The 18,695-nt window shown below is 39.7% G+C and overlaps 1 protein-coding gene across 2 annotated transcripts in view; it reads left to right on the forward strand.

Annotated features, from left to right (window-relative positions):
• Positions 1-18,695, forward strand: part of sbf2 (SET binding factor 2) — a 108,627-nt gene that overhangs the window by 23,225 nt on the left and 66,707 nt on the right. For both annotated transcript variants that reach the window (XM_084934449.1, XM_084934458.1), the window contains exon 3: positions 16,307-16,444. In XM_084934449.1, the coding sequence (XP_084790575.1) occupies positions 16,307-16,444 (138 nt within the window). The remainder of the gene's footprint in view (positions 1-16,306; positions 16,445-18,695) is intronic.

The raw sequence follows: 18,695 nt of genomic DNA on the forward strand, positions 1-18,695 counted from the left end.
TGTTTTATGGGCTCTATTAATAGTACTTGTAAAGTCTACAGTGTCAGACAACCACATGGACTTAAAGCTGTTTGATCTGATCTATCTATTTGTGAACAAGACACACAAAAGCTTGTCCAAGCTTGCTTTTGCTGGTTAAAGTGCAAAGTGCTGGTTAAAGTTGTAATTTATGCCTACAAATTTCACCTTAAAAACCTTCATGTCTTCTACCTGCGCCAGTTTATGAGGAAAAGGTTTCTCTCTGTTGTTGTTTGTTGTACAAATGGCACATAAAAGAAATCAAGTCTGTTAAAACTGATTATAATGAACCCACTCAGACAGCCTTTATTTCTCTTTTCAACAGGTACGAATACAGGCTGCTCACTGTGATTGAAATATCAATCATGAGTTATTAATTATGCACATGTTTAAAAAAAATTATTATGTCATTACTGGCTGCAAAAAAAAAAAATCTGTTGCTAAGTAAGATGATGTTCATGGCAAGAAAAAAAATCAAGATTCAAATGATTAAAAAGATCTTGATATAAGGTGACAGACATAAAAAGAGCGAGGGCATGTTATTATTTTGCTTCTAACGACACAGACGTTCTGCTAATTTGTTTCAAAGTTTTCTTGAGCAACAGGTTTCCAGGCTTATGAAGGTCAGTCAAGCATAAAAAAGGCACCTAACTCAATGCATAAACCAGTGTTGTGCCTACACATAACAGGCAGCTTAGCAAAGGACCAGTTCTATCCCTGTTAGTAATAAAGTGTAACAACACATCGTTTATTCCCATGTATTTTGCTCTAGTTAGCGGTGAAAGCAGCACATGCGGACATTGACCAGTCAGCTGAAAGGAAGAAAAATCTGGTCAAAATGTGTACTTGCAAGTTGAAACTCGCACACAAGTGAGGGATCTTGAGCACAAAGTTTTACACGTAGTTTTTTCCTTTGTATCTGTAAACAGACCTAACAAAAAAATTGTAACTTGTGTAACAAGTCCGGCTCGGACAGTCTCAGTCGTTGTGTCCTTGGGCAAGACACTTCACCTACCGCCTACTGGTGATGGCCAGAGGGGCCGATGGCGCGATATGGCAGCCTCGCCTCTGTCAGTCTGCCCCAGGGCAGCTGTGGCTACAACTGTAGCTTGCCTTCACCAGTGTGTGAATGTGAGAGTGAATGAATAGTGGGATTGTAAAGCGCTTTGAGGGGTCCCAAAAAGCGCTATATAAATGCAATCCATTATTATTATTATTATTATTATTATTATTATTATTATTATTATTATTATTATTAAATATTTTTCATGAACACAAATCTTTTTTACACAGATAGAAACTCTCATCTGTGGACGCACAAACATAAAATTTTGAGATATTTTGGTTTACAAGGTTATAAAACTCAGTTCACAGCTACGCAGTCTGATTTACAAGTACAAAATATTTATGATCACAATTTGAGCCCTAATCTTGTCACAACTGATGGATTTGCAGAGTTGCAGCGTAGGTAGAACTGCAGTAAAGTAATGTAAGATTTGGATCCACCATGTGATACCATGAGGAAAGGGTCTGATTAGTAACTGCTTTATTTTTTTTTAGCATAGCAATTATCCCAAACACACGGCAGCTAACATCCAAAGAAGAGCTTTGGATGTCCTTCAAGACACCCAGAGAACTATTCCTGAAGACTACTTTGAAAAATGCCAAAAAAAAAAAGCTTACTTAAAAGAATTCAAGCTGCATCATAGATTAAAAGAAGTCACGGCAAATATTGATTTTCAGGCTCCTTAGAATTGTACAAATGATGTTTTTGTTTTTTTTCTTTCCATTTATGCTCTCGGATGTTTGAATAGATCACTTGCATTTTCCTAGCAGTATATAAAGAAATCAGGGGTGGCTCAAGACCTTTGCACAATCCTGCATGTGCAAATCATTATGTTTTGTGTACACGGCAAAATCCAATCAAACAGAATACAAAATCAAGACCAGTCAAGTAGGAAGGGTCGCTGCCATTAAAAAAACGGACTGAGTGATTACCTCATTTCAATTACGCATTTTTTTAGGCTGATGGGTCTGGTCTTTTACAAAAGGGCAGTTCCACCATCCACAGTGTATGAAAGGTCACGTAGTTTGAGGAGTTCGTATTCTAGCACATGCTATGGCCTCCAAAGTGACCAGATTAGCACCTAATTTAGAATTTTGGAGTACTGCAGCATCAAAACACCAATAACTTTCAGAAGAATCCCTTCAACCGAGTTTCACAGGGGTCACTAAACCTGTTCTTGCAATGAGTGGTGACCCATCACTTTACAGACTTTGTCTTTTTTCTTTTTTCTTTTTTTTTTTTTTTTTTAAATCCTCTCATTTTTGGCTGATCTCTGACTTGAGCACCTGGTATTAGTTTGGTTGAATAAAATTATTTAGAGGCCCATAAATAATCTCTTATATAATACTTTAACTCAAGTGACATTATCATCCCCTGAGAGTTACATACACAACACACTGTGCAATAGAAATGGATAGGTCTTTGTGTTTATGCTCGACTTGGCTTTCCATCTGTTTATGTGTGTTGGGTGAGGTGAAGTATCTTAACAACTATGCCTGAGAGGTCAAACACATTCCTAAGCACCACAAAGTTCAGTGTTGAACATGAGGGTGAGTCTATTACATGTAGCCTGCGGACAATGTTCTGTCAACAGACTCATTCCTGCTGTCTCCTCTGTAATTCCCGGTAGGAAAACAAAGCATCTCCTCAGAAGATGTAGCCTCAAATCAGTGTCCTTTGATCATGTGCTAGGCACAGGGCTCACCACATTGTGCTCAGGTTGGGGCTCTGCATTTTATGCAAAAGGTCAAAGTGAAGTTTTAGTGCTATATAATTCAGTGCTGAAATAATTAGTCAGTTAATGAGAAATGATTGTCGGCAGATGTAACAATTGCTTATTCCTTAAAATAATTTATTAAATAATAAAAATATTTGCGTGTCCCAGCCCTGGTATGTGCTTCAATGTGCATCTTTATTGTTTTTAGGTTTCTGACTGATTGAAATAATTATCGTGACCTCAGGGGGCATTTTTTCTTCCCATTTTCCACAATTAATTTAATCTTGGCTTTAATTGCATTGTACTAATACTTTCCACACCAATAATTTTCTTAAATTGGTAAATGAAAGACACGTACACAAATGGCGCCTACAGTGTCCCAATCAGTCAACCCAGCATGAAAGTGCCTGAAGATGTAGCATTACAATAAATATTCAGACGACATTATGGTCTCACACTAGCCTGAGTCATCTCTGGTATGCATTTTCGTGGTCCTTAAAACTAAAATTAGATGTTTTCTTGATTGACACGAGGGTCGGTCTGTCACGCTGAGGTGAAGTGTTAGTCTTCCTCATCTCTCCACAACTCTACGTCTCTGCTGTTTGCCCAAAGTTGAATTTTCTTATCCCACTGACCCAATATATTGGTCAGTGGTAAACCTAAATTCATTCTTCAGAACAGTCCTTGAAAATTCTGTTGACAGGATATGCAGCATATGCAGCACATCTAGGCTAAAAAGTAGGAATGAATAAATCAAGTAACTATGATATAAATGACTTTGTCAGGCGGTTTCAAATGTTGAGATGTGGAGTTATTGCAGCAAATACAGTTTTAACCTCTTAACCTTTTTTCCCCTTTACAAACCTGTGGTTTGGTTAACATTTGTCCCAACGACACATTACTTTGTTACTTAGTAGTTTTTTGCAGGTTAGTGATACTAATACCATACCTCTGAAAATACTTAATTCCATAGGCATTTTAAGCAGTATATGTACCAAGGATGGTTGTCAAAAAAAGATACTATGTTACTAATTGATACTAAAAAGTCACGGATCGGATTAGATACTCCTTTACTCATTTGTAACAGTATTGAATCCAAAAGCCTGTAGCTAACACTCAGCCCCTCTCCTCACTAGCAGCTGAACACATAAACAGTAGCACAGCAAACTTGGCAAAGCATCTTACAGACCAACACCCCAGTCTTTATGAGGAATTTTATGAAGTCAAGCCCAGTTATCATAAACTTCCCTGTCCAGTACATACTTTAACATTAGCTGTTTAGCTATTTGTAATTAGCTGATAGCCACATAAGGCGTCCGTTAAGTAAGGTAGCATGCACTGTAGCAGCTAATGATGTGGGGGCTGAGGAGCAAAGATTATCAGTTGGTCAGTTCTGATCGTCTGCTGTGTTAAACGCAAGACATAGTGTTATATTAACTGGATACCTCAATTATTTTTGTTGAAGGGTGTTATACTTCTGAAAGTCTAAGATTGAAATCAAGAAAGGTTTACTAGCAACAAAACTAAATCGGTGACAGCCTACCTTAAAAACTCCAACTGACTTTTCCCTTTTTTTTCTCTCTAGCTACACCTGTGATTTCTAAGCATCTTAGAGATCAGTTTGTCTATCCAAGCTGTGGTTTTGCATTGGCTATGCTTCGATACTGAGACAAGGTCTAACCTCCGACACGGAGTTCTAAAAAGTATTACTGCTATTTTATGAACTTTTTTTCTTGTGTTTTTGGAAATTCCTTGTTTCAGTTGTAGGAATTGTAGTGCATATGGTGCTCTCGGAGGCATTGCAATTAGTGTCCTGCATCCAAACAACACTAAATCACATGTGCTCCTACAGTAGGCTAATCCAAGGCTAGCTGATAACAGAGAGACACTAGGATAAATTGGAGAAAGGTTACTGTACTCTGTGTTCTGTTGTTGAAAAGGCTGCATTTTTTCCTGTGGCATATTCAGTAAATGCAAACACACAGAGTACCTGCATCAAATGCAGAGAAGTACATGTATTGTAACAGCATATGATCTTACAACAGAGATTTTGGGATTTTTTTTGTTTCTCTGCTTGTTGTTGTTCAAACATTAAACTTCAGGGCCCATCTTCCTTTAAAGGAATGTGACCTGACTCGACCAGACTCACATGTGTCATGTCTCTTGTCTAGAACTTTAACTTGTTGAACTCCTGCTTTTCCTCCAAATCCCCGCTGTAATGAGGAACAAGGCTTCACTTCCAGAAAAGATGCTCAAGTTATTAGAAAAATGTGAACTGCAAGTGTCATGTGTGGATAGTTTGTCCACTGGGCCAGAGTACAAATGGTGAAATTCTAACTGAAATTTAAAATATGGTTTTAATTAGAGATATTCTCAGGAAGACGAAGTCTTGGACCTGACTGCAGCAAGACCTGGGCTGCGCCCCCCCCCCTTAAGTAAAAATGTTCCTTGAAATCATAGTGAAACTCAAATTTAGTCCACTGCACAAAAAAACAGAAAGTAGTAACTTAAACTGTGTTTAAGTTATTTGTTGTTATAGCAAAAAGACAAAAAACCTGAAAAAAATTTTTTTCTCTGCTGATCCAGTAGAGTTGTTAAGATATCTGCCACCGTTTCTTTTTAGTTGCTGGTAGACTTTTCTCCACTTCAATTTGGGACTTTAAAACGTTTTAGGCTTCTTTTAAACACCCTCCTGGTGAAAGTACTGCTACAACATCACCCAACACACAAACAAACAGAGTCTTTAAGTCTTATGTTTAAGGTTAAAATGTTCACTGTAAGTATTTGTTTTCTTGTCATCTTGCTCTTGTCCTGCAAAGGACTTAAGCAATGAAAATTTAAAAAAGAAAAAACCCTCAATGGAAGTGTTTTTCAACTGGCAGAATCATATAGATGTGCTTTACAATGACTAAACAATAGCAACCACCTTCGTAGATTAAATCTGGAATTTATTTTTGAAGCAAACTCCTCCCGTACTCGTTGTTTTCTTTTGACTGTTATGTGTGGCTGAAATATATAAGAGCAATATTAACCGTATTGCTAGTTCTACTCACCTCATAGAGCTTGGCAATATGGCTAAGAAAAATCTGACCTTGATATAATATGATATGATAAAGAGACTGAATATTTATTTGTAAGACAATAAACCCAATTTTTGTGCATGAATAACAAGAATTTAACAAAAGGAGTACAGCATGATAACAGTGGTATGCTGGGTGAACTTTACTCCCTCTAAGAAGCAGCAGTTTCGACCCTTATGGGATGTAAGTGACTCGTTTACCTGCACTAAGCTGCAGTTGTAGTGCAGCGCATTGAGGTTCAGAGATCTGCCACAAAGTGTTTCAATAGAAACTGTTATTGAGAAGAGTTGCATGCCATTTTTTTCTGCCTCAGAGAGGCGATAAAGGCCCTGATTGTCCAGTGTTATGTTGCATATCCCCTCCACCCATCTAGGAGCCAAGATAAAAGTAAAGACACTTCACAGGAAGGGTAACGTGAGTGCACACACAGCGATTAGAACGAGAGCCCTAGAATGTTTTGTACTGATAAAATATAGTCGATTAAAAACACAAAAACATGATTACTTGTTTAGCATTGTTCAAGAATATTCAATATTCCAACTATGGTAATATAGTATATAAAATAAAAATGATCTATTAAATAGCACCCAATATAGTGATATCTATGTCATATATGTACGTCCAGCTCTACAGGTTAGGCAATATAATAAGCACAAATGAAAGAAGCGTACTCTGCTTTAATGCCTTAAAAATCTCTTTTAATGCATCGAGTGTCTTAAAGTTTAAGATTTTAGCCAAGCATAACTGAAGCTTTTTGTCTCATATCTAACCAGAACACCAAAGCTGTTTTGTTAAACCTCCTAGCATCTGGGCTTAGGTCAAGTTCAGTTCACTTGAGAGAAGACTCACCCTTTCAGCTATGAGGGGTCATTTATCTAACCTCTCTGTTGGTTGGATAAGCAAAACATGACAAAGCTTTACTGCATTGTTCATAATCAGCAGGCCTTGTTAGTCCGATTTAGGCTTATTGCCAAATAACTGACTTATGAAAGAATGAAACCTAATTACATCACCTTATGGATTGGCTCATGTGTGACATGTCGCGCTGCACGTCAGTCTTCTGATGTTTGTAAAACTATGAGAGAGAAACTAAACAGTGCATTCCAAATAGCAGGAAGCCCTTCCAGCTAGCGGGAAAATGGGACCATGTGTACATCAGGAAGATCCACAGATGAGTAATCAATGCTTTATGTGCCAGTGAAGCTAAACACATCAGGAAACAAAGCTGGAGTTGTCAAGCAGGCAGGACTTTCCATGATATGAGCTAACCAGGAAATGGGAATACACAGGATGAAATCGAGCCACAGTACACAGGAGAGCACACATACTTTTAGATAAAATACAGGCAGAGCTTTTTGACTTGTCCACTTAACAGAAATGTTATTTCCTAATCGACTTCAAGTTTGAGAATAACATGGAAAGCCTCCTTCCGAGCAAACAATACATGAAAGTGATGATGGTTAATAACAATCTCACGTGCCACTGGGACCTAAGCAAAAACAATAGCAGTGAAATGGTGCCAGTTTTGGGATACCACGGCTATTCTGAACCACCCACATGCTCGCTCCAAACATTCCCCTACGTGGTTACATGTGAATGAAAGTTGCTAGTAAATATGTGAATGACTACACCAGTGGCTGGTGACATAGCTTATAACTGCAGAGTCCCTTACTTCCCCTCACTTGTGAATTCTACTTACGTGCCTTAAATATTTATCTTTGAAATATCTCTCTAGCACTCTCAGGAGTGCAGGTGTACAGACCCAGCTTCTGAAATCAGTCTCAGCGTTGTGCTTTTCAAACATGATTTTCCAGCAAAATATTCCTATAATAATCTGAACTCCCTGTGCTGAACTTGAACATATTTGAAATTTCAGGTGAAAAAATACTGAAACTAAGGGGAAACGATTAATTCCAGTCACAGAATAATATGTTGCACTAATGAATTCTTTTTTTTCTTGTAGGCTAGGAAGACTTTAGGGCTCTTTGCATAGCTCTGCTGGGTGGTTGATAAACTCTGGTAGTGTCTGTGGGTTTAAGAGCTGCATGTCCTGTAGGGAGCATGGTTGAATGGTCACACCCACAGTTTATACAGCATCTTCACTATAAAACCAAACTTGCGGATGTATTCGCCACATTCAAACGAACGGTTAGCAGCTGATTTTGTTCTGGTATAAAGGAGGATAAATATTACCATTAACCCACAGCCCACCATCTCATATTGTGCCTGCACTTGACTGAATAGTATCATCACTATCCATAAAACCTCATACAGGATATGGACGCTGCATGTTTTGGCAACGCTACAACCCTGCTTTCACGATTCAGCCCCAGAGGTTGCCGGTTGCTTGGGTAGAAAAGATGTTGGTCACCACATCTGAAGTACGTCACAGATATCATCTCTTATTGTTTTTTGAGAACAACACCAGACCTTCTGTAGCAAGTTTATTTCTTTTTTTTAAGGTTTTGTATGAGTTAGACAGTTTGTTTTTTTTCTAGCATAATCTTCTCAATAGGACACCTTGCAGTAACATATTATTTTCTAAAACAATAACCCTTATGTTTTTGTCACAGTTTTTGTTGGCATGTGTGCTCTTGTGTTACTCACAGGGAAGTTAATTAGATACCTCTGTGTTACACATGCACACTTAAACACACTGACATGTACTTCGCAGTTTTGCATTTACTCCACGCACTGCATTAGTGTATAGTTAGGAGAGGAACAAAACATGTTGTGGTTGGAGGACAGCAGAAGTGAGAGCAGAACCTATGGTGAGTACTGATATTTAGCCAGGGCCCCTACAAGGCAGTGGAGGAAGCACCTGTTACAAAGCTATTATCTTTCTGAGCTGGACGGCCATTGTACTGATCGACAACATCAGGATAAAGCTGTTTACCCTGCTCTTTCATGCATCGCTCCATGTGCTCAGAAATGTGTTTTGATGTTTCGTGTTTACTTTTTACAGATAACCGTAACAACCATGTTTACCTACTCTTGGGTTAAAAAAAGGGGCCTGTAGTAATTTGGTGCTTTGAAACCTTAAAAATAAGGCCCATTACAATTATTCAGTCCATCTGTTTTTATATGCATATACAGGCTCACGTGTCTCTACACGGCACCAGCAAAATAAAAAATTCAGGAGAGGAAATCACAACGGCGAACAGAAATATCCTCCTCCTGATTAATGTAGCCCTCCCCCACATGCTCATTATGCACATAGAGACAATGATTACAATTAATATTTTTGTGATATTAGTGGTGATTTATTTAATGCCTTAATGGGACATCAAACTAAATTTTTACCTTGATTTGCATAGTGTTTGCAGTCACACTGACAGCAAAATCCTTGAAATCATCCACCCCCTAATTTTTAGCTTTTGTTTCCCACTTCCTAATTTTAGTCTCCTTGGTGTTCCTGTCATAAAGGATGCTGTGGTAGACAAAGCTAACCCACCGCACATCTGACCTGTGGACACGGGAGGTGTTCAGGATGATTTTTATATGCAGTACTGCAAAATTAGGATAGATCCTGGACTGTCTCAGTTGTGAAGATGAAGTGCTCCAAGGTCAGATGCACATCTGCAGGCAGTCTAGATTTGAATGCCAGATGTGAGTGTGAACCAGATCCCGGGGAGGTATCGGGGTTCTTGGTAGAGTAAATATAATCAGAGTCCCGCTATCTGTTATGAGAGGCGCCAGCAGATTTCAAAACGTACAATAAAGCCGTATTTATAAGTGTGTCACTGTCTTTAAAGAGGATGATTTAGGTAGAAGATGATCTTATGTAATAAGTATGACAGTTATTTGGAGCAAATTGTGGCTCGCTGAATCCTAATGAAGCCTAATCCTTTGTTCCACAAATATTTACTATATGTCAAGCATATCTTTGTAAATATTGAAAGGAACAACCAGTTCTGCTAAAAGCTTGGCCTTTTCATTGCCACGTTCTTTAATACAAGCATGAGTACCCAAGCCGGGTACCCATGCTTGTATTTTTCCCCACGGCTGTCACAAATGTAGGAACCTGACAGGTTGTTTCGGTCTGCTGGTTTTCACCCGGCTGTCATTACGTTACGTTAAAGTCGGGCAATATCAAGAACTGTCTGTAACTTTCGTACATTTCTCTGGAAGCCAGCTTGAGTTTTTGCGTTTTACGTGTTGAAAGTCATAGTCAGCTTTCTCAAGTGCAGCATAATATGTGCTGTACTCATCTACCAATACGTCACTTCTCATTTATTTACTTTGTGAAATCCCAAGCTGTAATTTTTGTTTAGTACAAGACACCTCGTTTGAATTGTGAAATCCTGTAGTGTTTAGAAGACTTTGACATCAGTTTAATCTTGTTTAAGAAGTTCAGTATGCTGACAAGTGATTAACATGTTCATACATGACTTATCGAGTCTGGTTGTTTCTTTTTCGTTTTGTATACAAAGTGCCAGGACTTTACACGGTTGATTTTTACTGCTCTTTTTGTCCATTTTGACATAGTCCATCATCACAATGGGAGAATTTATTAGATTATGATTGTTTTCATACTACTCAGGTGGTTTTAATATCATTTTTCCCGCTTGATACTACTATTAAACAGTATGGGGAAAGTCCATGGACTTTCCTTGGATTCCGACAGGGAATTTTTCTACTCTTGAGTACATTTTTATGGCAGATTCCTGACTGAACTATGATTCAACCTATTTATTTTTGGAAGATATAGAGTCTATTAACCTACTTTTGACTGAATTGGCACCGGATAGTCAATCTAAACTTTGGGATCCCACATTCCAAACCGTGAACATCCCATATTAACTCAAGGTGAAGCTGAAGTAGTAAGGTATGGGTACAGGATGAGCTGACAGTGGGTTGATTTATAAATAGGAACGTTTAATTCTCCAATGGGATGTTTAGTTTTTTTCCCGTCTCTGCATTTCTATTTTCAAGCCGCTTGTGGTGAGCTGCCTGGTTTTCATTTATGCAGTGTTTTTGAAGTAAAGTATTTGCCCTCAAGCAAACCTGTCCTTTGCAAGCTTGTGGTGGGACTGTGCGTGGCAATTTAAAAACAAACAAAAACAAAGACAACTCTTTACATTTTTGCTTGAAATACATGTTGTAGCGGGGTCCTTTTCCAATGTTACATTTCCTACACGTGGCATTTATGAAGCACGGAATTCTGTGTACATTACTGCATTAGTGTTTGCCATATTTGCTAGATGACTCTTACTTCACTGCCTGACTTGACATTTTTTTCTTTTTTTTTTTTTTACATGCTGTGCTCTATCATGGTTGTCTAAAAATAATCTATCTTTAAAATGAACCATATGTCTCCTGTATTACATAACAGATCTGTAAAGTAAACCAGACTTTCAAACTAGCAGAGCTGAGGAGATCAGATGTCACCTCAGAGGCTTTTGTGATGCATCTGTGCTGCAGTAAAGTGAATTAAGTCACTGTAACCATGGAGAAGTGTTTGGGATTTATGGTGTGGGAGTTTTTTTTTTCCTTTTGTTTGTTTTTTTGTTGACCGTTTCATTTCCTGTCATCATCTTGATGTCCTTGAGTGAAGGAGATGAGGTGTGTGTGGGGTGGACGTAAGCATGTTTGTTCGCTCCCGGCCATCTCTGGTTGTTTTGTCCGTTGCTCATCCTGCAGACCTGATAAAGATGGAATCCTGGCTAGGCTGCACGCCGCTGACCTTCTCACCCCCCGGCCAGCCCCTGACACCTTGCACTTCACTTTCCGTCATTGTGTTGTCTTCCTGGCATGCTTCCATAAGAATGGGGAAAGAGCAAGGTAGAGGGAAGAGGATGATGGAAGCACGTGGTGTAGGGCCCATCTGCTGTTAGGTTTTCCTGGTAGCATTGTCTTGGAATTCTTTAAAAGTTGAAGTTGTTGTTTTTTTGTGTGTTTCCTTTCAGTAACACCTGCTTTAGGATGTGAGAACAGTTATTTTTGGGAATGCAAATGTTAGTGTGTGTGAACTCAGCTTCTGTGTTTTGTGTATGTGTTGTCATTTTAAAAACCGCCCATATTCCTGCATTTTCTGGGTCTCTCCCTCTGTCTCATACACAAAAAGTCGCCTATGTAATTAGAGGATTGTAGAGGAAAATATTTTCCTTTTTCTCTCATCCACTTTGGGTCATTCTTGTTGACGATCAGATTAGAGGAGACAGCTCGGTCTATACACATTTTATTGCTGCGGAGAGAAAACATGCAAGAACTTTTGGATGTAGTAACCTAACCAGAGTATGAAATAATTCTCTCGTGGAGGATTTGCGGGACAGAGTTCATTTGTGGTGACGGGAACTCTTTCAAGGTTTTATGACCCTTCAGAGTCTGTTTGTATTTCTCCTAGTACAGGACTCTGAAATGTTGTGGTCATAATGAAAACACTTAAACCCCACTTTCCAGTCATGTTTCAATTGTGTCATATTGGTGGAAAACAAAGCTGATATCGTTGTCTCTGACTCTTTTTCCTTAGTCATCGTTAGTAATGGCGGCTGCCCCTGTTTAAGCTGGCCGCACCAGCCTAAGCAAGCTTTAATCACTTGTCATAATATAAGAATGTTGCCGTGTCTTGTTCAGGCAATGCAGCTGTGTTCCTTCTTTTTTTCTCTCTCTCTTTCTTTTGATTGGTGCTGTGACGATGCTTAGCAGGTCAGACTGCATATCTAATATCACTGACTGAGGTGGTGAATTGTGGGGTTGGGAGTCAGTCATGCTGGGCTGTAGCACATGATGCGACGCGGTAGGTTTAGCTGGAGGGCTGCAGTCAGCTCGCCTCTGACATCAGCAGAGCAAGTGTGTCCCAGAGATCCTTTGTCATTTGACTGAGATCTAATTTTGGACCAGGAGATGTCCTTTCTCTTAGCTGTATAAAGGCTAAACTGTTAGCACGTGTTGCTCTGTAATTGATTCCCGTGTCATGCTATAGGTCAGTGTGTAGCCTATGTCTGATCCTGTCAGTCAGTGCTTTCACCTTTTGTTACCTTCTGCTTGGTCTCTGGAATCTATCTGTCCTATATAGCAGTTACTGTTTCTGTTTGAAGAATGTAGCATAGAAGGAAACAAATGCACTTTTGCAGGCAGACCTAAACTTCTACAAAAAGTTCAGTTTGTGGTTAGCTTCTGGATCTGAAAAGTGAATCCAGCAAGGATGTTCCCCAATTCTGAATTCCTGCTAATAGCCTGCAGGGGGTAACTCCATTCATGGCAAAGAACCCCCCCCCCCCCCCCCCCCCCCCCCCCATCCTACCTGATCTGTGACCTCAGTAAACATTTATCTTACAAGATTATTGTCTTGGTTGTTAGTTTCACATCTCACTGACACAAACTTTGTAAGTCATGGTCCCCATCAGAGTCAAAGCATGACAAAGCATGGTCTGGTTTAAGGCTGCCATGCCTTGTGATTGAAGAGCTGCTGCCATATGAAGCTTGAGTGTACCACAGTTTCTCAGTCGACCCCTCGCTCATCACATCAGGTTCCAAACCAGAATGCAGCGGTGAACATGCTTAGCGCCAGGCCTCTAAACCAGTGTGTAATACCACATCCATTCTACAGATATTAGACTTCTTGAGTCTGACCTGAAACGATTGCTCTACATTGAAGTTTACACTGCTACTTTTGTCAGTCTGTCAGTTAGCAGTCAGTTCAGTAATAAACTCTACTGACCTGGTCCCATTGGTGGCAGGTATACCCTAACCACAACGCTGTGTCTACAAAGTTTAATTCTGGTACCATTTAGTCTTAAAAATGCAATATTTTTGTTAGGCCACTAAATTAAAATGTAAAGTCTGCGCTTAAGCCACATTTTATTCACTTCCTTTTTAAAGAGGAATAACTTAAGAAAAGTGTTACTATCGGTATATCCACACTTAATTACAAATCGCATAGGATTTCTTCGGATTGATGTTTACATGCAGTTGATTTAAAATGACAACATTTGTAAAAAGCATTGCAGACCTTCAGAGATGCCCTTCCTTTCTAGTAGGTTGCAGAGAGAGACCATCAGTATACTCATCTTACTTGAAATAGTTTTAATCAAGCAAACAGTCACCATATGTGAACACCTTAGTGTAGGATCCAGACTCAGTTGTTGCACAGGCCTGAAACTTGTAGCGTCATAAGCATTGAGTGTTTAAAACCTCGGAAATGAGACACGTTTTTATAAAAATGCAGCTGCGTAGGATACGTGGAATCACTTTCTTTGTAGAGTCTGAATTGGATCCAGCTACATCAAAGATACACAGTCATGTTTTATGTAGACAGTGATAAGTTGCACGTAAATGGATGTCTGTCTCGAAGCATTGGTCCCTGAAAACCATGAAGTTTACTAAACACCAAACTCAGTCAAGCGTCTTTGAACCTGTGCCAGCCCTGAAGTGTCTCTGCAGACCTACAGGAGAAAAACCCCTGACTTAATAAACACTTATTTAACATTATGGAAGGCAATTCATCATTTCACCATCATCTTTTCATCTGCTGCCTGCATGTCACCGTGTCATAGTCCCCATCTCACACATATGCTCACCACTACGGAAACGCGCATGGAGAAATACAACACACACACAGACACACACAGGATGTTATTATCTCCTGTGATCTTCTGAGCTATGTGGTCCCAAATGTGTTTGTCTCTTTTTTGACAACAATGAATGGCATAGTTGGAATACTTTAGGACAGGAGCACAGTTATCCGCACTTGTCCTTGGATCCTGTCTGGCCCGAGCATTCATGGACAAACACACACACACACACACACACACACACACACACACACACACACACACACACACACACACACACACACACACCTCCCCACAATGCAGGTTTAACAGATTTCCTGTGGGCTATTGTATCTGCTAGAAGATGGCATCCTGGTCTGAACCTCCAGGTTGAACAGGCCCCTTGTCCCCCTCCCATCTCTCTCTTTCCTCCCTTCCTCTCTTAATCTCTGTTTTCCAGCCCTCCCCTTTAATTCCCTTTTCTCCTTTTTTTTTTTTTTTTTTTTTTTTTTAAAGCTGACCTCTTATCATTTGCTGCCCAAGAGACACTACCTCGTGTACAGAGCCAGCTATCTACCCATCTGTTCATCTGTTTTTGCCCTCAGCTGCCCCTCCTTAACCCGGTCTCCTCTCTTCCTCCATGTGTCCGGTGATCCCCTGCGTAACCCCTGAGGAGCAGTCTAAACACCATTTTCAAAACCAGAGCCAGTTGGGCCTCCTGCAAAAACAAGAGAAGGATCAGACACAAACACTCAACTCTCTGACCAAATGCCTGCCTGCCCCTCATACTTTGGCCCTCTGTTCTCTCATGTGCCACGTGGCTTATTTATTCCTTTTTCTTTTTTGGGGGGGAAGATAAACTATTCAAAGTTTATCTATAAGAACAAATAATTCATCTGTTTCTCCAAACAGTGGGCGTGTTTATTTTCAGCTTGAAGAATTGCAAGTGTTTATGTGAAGGCAACATCAACAGCAATTTATGTCTCTAACTATAAAGTCAATAGATTGATAAACCGGTTTTGTCTAACCAAACAACGTATCGGGAGAAGCTTGGTTTTTTTCCACACTTTGCAGATGTTTTGTGTCAGGATTGGAGATGACTCACGCCGTTGTTGCTCTGGGACCTAAAACCTGTTTAAGATGCTTCTTATTATTGTGATGGTCTCGCTCTGAGTTTCTGTGCCCACAGTTTTCTAAAAATGGCTCAGTTTTGTCACGCATAGAAAATTATTGATTTGTGTGATACTTAAATCGTCAGTAAACAGGAATGTTTGGAAGTCTAAATAATAAGTCATTCCAGGAAGATTTTGGGAGAACAGGACTCTCTCATGGAATATCTAAACCTCTGTCCAAACTTATACCCTGGACAGTCTGAATCAATAAAACGGTGTAACAGAGAGGTCCGCCTTTCAGATGTGTTGTTTTCTTAAATGATGATTCATACAAAAATCTGAATACGAAATTGGGACAGTAGGATAAATAAATATTTGTTATTCTCAGTTTTAGCTTTGACTTAATGTATAAAGTTAATTCCTGTTTTTTGTTTTGGAGTTTTTTTGTCCCTGTAAGTCTTGCGTGCGACATTTCCTCTCATGCTCAGACCCTCAATTATAACGGGCACCATCGCTGACGATTTTCAAAGAAAATAAATTCTGAACATGCCACTTCCTGCTCTGTGGCATGCATAGGAGATGAAATTGCAACCCCAGAGCAGGACATCCTGTCTTTGCTCTTTATGGGGGCGTTGGGATTCTGCTGCAGTATTTCACAGTAATTTGAAGGTTTGATTGGTTTACCAGCAAAAAGTCTCAGTCTCTCATAACCACTGAATTTATTAAAAAAAATCAAAAGTAACCAAATGTTACTGTAAGTGAGATGTGATTCTGTGGATTCCTATGTGACGTCATTTTACTGTTTTTTGTCTTTTCAGTTCTGCCAGCCTGGAGGCTGGAGGCTGTCCAGAGATCGGAAAGCACCCACCTTCTTCACCGTTGTGCTGACAGATATCGATTCAGACCGACACTACTGCTCCTGCCTCACTTTCTACGAGGCCGAGGTCAACCTGCAGGTACTCCACAGTCTCTACCTTTGACCAAAACGTGGACTACATGAACTCATCTGCACTCTCATTTCAGCTTAGAGAGTTTCTCCTTTAATCCCTGCTCAGTCTGAACCCACCACCGTTTACAGGTCCACACAAGCATGTCATGTGTAAAGTGGAGTGGACAAGAACCTGTTGGCGACAGTATTCAATTTTACTAGAATTGCAGCAGAAGCCTTCAAACAAGCATTATGTGCCACTGAGTAAAAGAGAAAAAACATAATGTACTGTTGGAGTTTTTCAGCCTTGTCAACTCACTCGATCATTTTATGTTTTATCTTAAAAACTTTTGCGAACAGCTGGAAGTGAAATACCTTCCAGCTGCTCTATCTTTGCTTTTTCCTAGTTTTTAGCTTCTTAAATGCTACATTAGCTCCCCTGTTAGCAATCAGCGCAGTGTTAGTGATGTGTTGGCTGTAACCAACATCATCTCATCATCAGTGATCGCATTGATATTTGATCAAAATGTCAGATCGGTGCATCACCTGTAACCCCTTGAGTTGCCATGTGAGCCACAGTAATAATACAAATCTACAGTCACCTGTCCTCTTTAGTAGAAAGCAGTGCATGAGATCATCACATTGTAAGCCCCTGATATCAAAATGTTAAAGTCGGTTTCTTCCTCCTCCGAGGTCGCTGCCATTCTTGTGTGCTTTTCATAACCATTAGACACCCTTAGGGATATGAAGCTTGGGCAATGTGACTTTCTGTTTTCATTTTAGGCTTATTGATTTGCTTTTTGTTTTTGTTTTTTTGCCGTCTTTGGCGCTCTCCTTTAGTCCTCAGGAATGCTTGTCGCGTGGTTGATGTCTTCCAGAATGTCGGGCGTTATTATAAAACAGCCTGTTTGCATCCAGCCTAATAAATTGTGACTTGGCCGAGGAAAGGCAGGATAGCCTCTGCTCCCCTTCGGCATGTGATTTACTCATGCATACAAGACTGCGTTTGATTGCAGATTAGTGGTCACGGCACCAATGTCCAAAACCCCCATAAATTATTGATTACTACAGATTAGTTTCATTGGGATCATTTTCATACTTACCAGTGATCTTGTTAACTTCTCTCCCTGCCAGAGGCCCACACAATACCAAGATAATTGTTTCACTGTGTTGGCCTTTGTTGGAGGCCTTAAATGACTCTTTGTCACTCTGCCCACTGTGACCTCACATCTTTTCGCATGTGGAAGGCAGTCATCAATCACATTCCACTTATATCAGTTTAACATCTTTGAGGGAAATTTGAAATCGAGCCCCGTAAGAGAAATGTGTCAACTTCAAAATAGCAACGAGTCACTTTGGTGGAATGCCTGAATTGAGCTCTGTTGTAGTGCATCCTTTTCTCATTAGCATTTGAACTTGTTGTGTGAATCACATTATAATTACATTTGTATTAAAGCATGCCTCAGTTTGCATAACTGAGTGCATTTTTCCACTTTGACACATCAAAGTAAAGAAAATAACCTGACAATGGGCAGAAATCTCAACGCTCGCCTCTTGTTGGTGAAGTCTGTGAAAAGCATGTTAGGGTTTACAGATAAGTGGATCACCCTCATTATCCTCATAGTGAAGCTAGCTGTCACTTTCATCCTTTCAGTTCTTACACAATGGCTTTGTGAAGAGTAGGAGGACTTTAGCGACAGGATTTCACTTTAACACGAGGATGACCTCTGGAAATTCTATTTCATGCAGACATAGTTGAATTTTGATAATGCTCCACATATTTACCAGACATGATCGGGCCTACAGGGAGAACTCGTACTATGCTCAAAAAACACATTTTTGAACACTTTTTTTTGTGGCACTAGAGGAGTGTAAACGTATGTATAATCACAGAGCAGGTGTGTTTCAACATGTAAACTTTGTTGCCAGGTTGGAAAAGTGGAACTCTTAATGTTTTCACTCAGTCAAAAATCCCACACCTGAAGCAGGTGGTTGTGTGTAAAATAAAGTCAATACAAACTGTTGAGAAACCTCATTTCTGTTTGTTTTTTTGTTGTTTTTATATGTATTTTAATCAGTAATACATGTGCAAGAGTCCCTGATGCCACGTGGAAAGCTTCAATCCATTTAGTTATGGACATTGGACCTCTGGGGGTGTCTGGCACTGGGACATTGGCAGCAGATCATTTTGGGGGCCTTGAGAATCGGGTTGTTTTAGCTTTTTTTTTCCAGTTAAAATGGATCAAGGCCTTGAACTGATTTAGTGATTCTGAAGCAGA

Source organism: Perissodus microlepis, chromosome 1, assembly GCF_051167445.1.
Source record: "Perissodus microlepis isolate ML-2025 ecotype Zambia chromosome 1, ASM5116744v1, whole genome shotgun sequence".
NCBI lineage: Eukaryota > Metazoa > Chordata > Actinopteri > Cichliformes > Cichlidae > Perissodus > Perissodus microlepis.